Raw genomic sequence first — 2640 nt, forward strand, 5'->3', positions numbered from 1 at the left:
ATATCATGCAGCTAGTCAGAACTCTTACTTATTATGCAGCCATATATAACTTTACTTTCAAATCCACCCATGTTCCTGGCCGCGTAAATTTAATCGCTGACTTTCTTTCTCGATTGCAGATAGACAGATTTTGAAAGTTGGACCCTACCGCGGACAAGAAGCCTTGCCAAGTACCATCGATTCACAACATTTTATGGAACTCAGACCAGCTCTTAAGTTCCTGTGGAAACATGCCATTGCCCCAAGCACGAGAGTGACGTACCAGACAGGTTTCCAGAGTTATATTAATTTCTTGTTGATGACATGTGTTTTCGCATACGTCAAGCCAGTGAACGAACAATCATTAATTTACTTCGCTACGTTTTGCGCCAGTCGCTTAAGTATTTCTTATAGCACAATTAAACTTTATCTATGTGGCATCCACTTTATTTCAATGGAGAATAACATTAGTTACCTTCATAGTAATCAACTAAATAGTTTATATACAATGCTTAAAGGTGTTAAATGAGTGCAAGTACGGACGGCTAGACCTAGACATCCAGTGACTTTCCATATTCTCAGGGACATCTGTTATTGTCTGAGGAAAGACCTTTACTCTCCGTTTAATAACATTGTTTTTGAGACAGTGTGCCTTGTGGTCTTTTTTGGATTCTTACGTTGTGGTGAATTTACCATAACAGACAATTTTGACCCAAATTTTCATTTGTGTGTGCAGGATCTTACAATTTTAGAAGACTGTTGCCTACTAAAACTTAAATTGTCTAAAACTGATCCCTTTAGACAAGGTGTTACAATCAAAATATTTAAAATCAATAATGATATATGTCCTTATGATAGTTATTGTAAATACATGCGTTTAAGACTTCAATCAAATCCTTCACCTCTCGACCCTCTTTTTATTTACAATAGCAACGCACTTAAGAGGTCAGACTTCTTAACTAACTTTCGCCATGTATTGTCACTCGTTGGGGTTGACTCGAGTGCCTTTCATGGCCATTCTTTTCGCATCGGGGGGGGGGGGGGGGGGCTCAGTTGCGCAGCATCTGCACACCTGGAAGATCATCTAATTACAGTACTTGGTCGGTGGTCATCTGATTCCTACTGTAGATACATCAGGTTGCCTGGCACAATTCTTAAAAATGCCCACAGGTCAATGGCTAGTATATAGATACTCGTCCATGATACATGAACAATTACATATTCCCATTATAGAGCTGGACGATAGTAATATTTGACTCAGAAGTTCTTAGTTGTTACTCATAGCTTGTAAATGAGATATTTCGTCTCAAATATCTGGATGTACAGATATAATTCGTAAAAGCACATACACCGCATATTTCATCAACGATATTTCGAAATTTTCAATACATCGTCCAGCTCTATTCCCATAATTATTATTATTATTATTATTATTGTTCGATTTATATAGCGCTTCATTACACGTGAAGTGTTTCTAAGCGCATATCACAAACATGTACTTCAAACACACAGAAACAATCAAAATCAGGAGAACATAATTAAACACAGCTGCCTGTTAGGCGCTATTATTCAAAGGTTTATATCCAACAAATCAACCGGCTAATCTCAATATTGAACTCAGTCGAGGTATTACCTGATGAACACCTACACCAAGTAGAGTTCAAAAATAAAAACGAAGTTTAAAAGAATCAACTTCATTAACAAAAATTAAACAATCAAAAACTAAACAGATAAATCAAATTCAAACGAAACAAATAAAACAAAGAAAATGAAAAGAGCAGTTCGTTACCATTCTACATTAACAAAATAAAGGAAATCAACTTGTGAAAATTTTTTCAAAAAATAAGAGCAAAGTAACACTAATGTTAATAATTATCAAAAGGAACCAAGATCTTAATGATAAAAACATATATTTAAAGTTTCATCCAAATTGGATAAAAACTGTGGTCTCTATATAGAGGGTCCACAACCTTGATATACCATATCTATCTATTTCTTAATTAATTACAGGTATGTAAATTATTGTACCGGTAACCTAAATTTTATGAATATTGTTGTGATGTTATGACGATGTGCAATGCATATTGATATTGTGTTTACCTGTTTAAGATGAGTCAATAAAAATCTTTTCTTAAATATTTAGCACCCATGCCATTTAATTGGACGTACGGTATCCGAGACTTTGTTTAATATTATCATAGCAATCCAATAGTACATGAACCTATGCCTATTTAAAGATACATTCCTGTGTACAAACTGGGTGATTTATGGTATTATAATAGGACTAAACACATATTCAAACTAATTATTTTGTCATAATTTTGCTTCAAATCCTTCTCAAAACATTGTAATTTAGGCTAAATAAATCTTGTCAAAACATTCAAACATACGGTAGGCCTATACTGAAATGAAATAAAATGGGGTTTAACGTCCTACTGCTCCGAACTGGGCTAATGAAAATGAATAGGCTTCTTCATCTCACAAATGCAAACATCATATATCAATTTCAAAACAATCAGATGATAAATGTAGTCTGTAGAGTGTTCACAAGAAATTGTGGACGATGGACGGACGGACGGGGGCGATGACAATATACGACCACATGGAAATGTGGTCGTATAAAAAACAAAACAATAACAATGGCCAATTGTGGACCTTTGT

At 34.8% G+C, this 2640-nt stretch overlaps 1 protein-coding gene across 1 annotated transcript; it reads left to right on the forward strand.

Moving 5' to 3' along the window:
• The first annotated feature begins 298 nt into the window (after window positions 1-298).
• On the forward strand, window positions 299-1168 carry LOC126824330 (uncharacterized). Its single transcript, XM_050553531.1, has 2 exons — window positions 299-476; window positions 1038-1168. Exons 1-2 carry the CDS (start codon window positions 299-301, stop codon window positions 1166-1168), a joined length of 309 nt encoding a protein of 102 aa, XP_050409488.1.
• The last annotated feature ends 1472 nt before the right edge of the window (window positions 1169-2640 follow it).

This window comes from Patella vulgata, chromosome 6 (assembly GCF_932274485.2).
Source record: "Patella vulgata chromosome 6, xgPatVulg1.2, whole genome shotgun sequence".
In the NCBI taxonomy this organism is placed as follows: domain Eukaryota; kingdom Metazoa; phylum Mollusca; class Gastropoda; family Patellidae; genus Patella; species Patella vulgata.

Excerpts from the sequence above, each read along its gene's own strand:
- LOC126824330 (XM_050553531.1), top strand. The coding sequence starts at position 299 with ATGACATGTGTTTTCGCATACGTCAAGCCAGTGAACGAACAATCATTA. Across the intron at positions 477-1,037 it reads TCATAGTAATCAACTAAATA|CAGCATCTGCACACCTGGAA; the intron begins GTTTATATACAA and ends GGCTCAGTTGCG.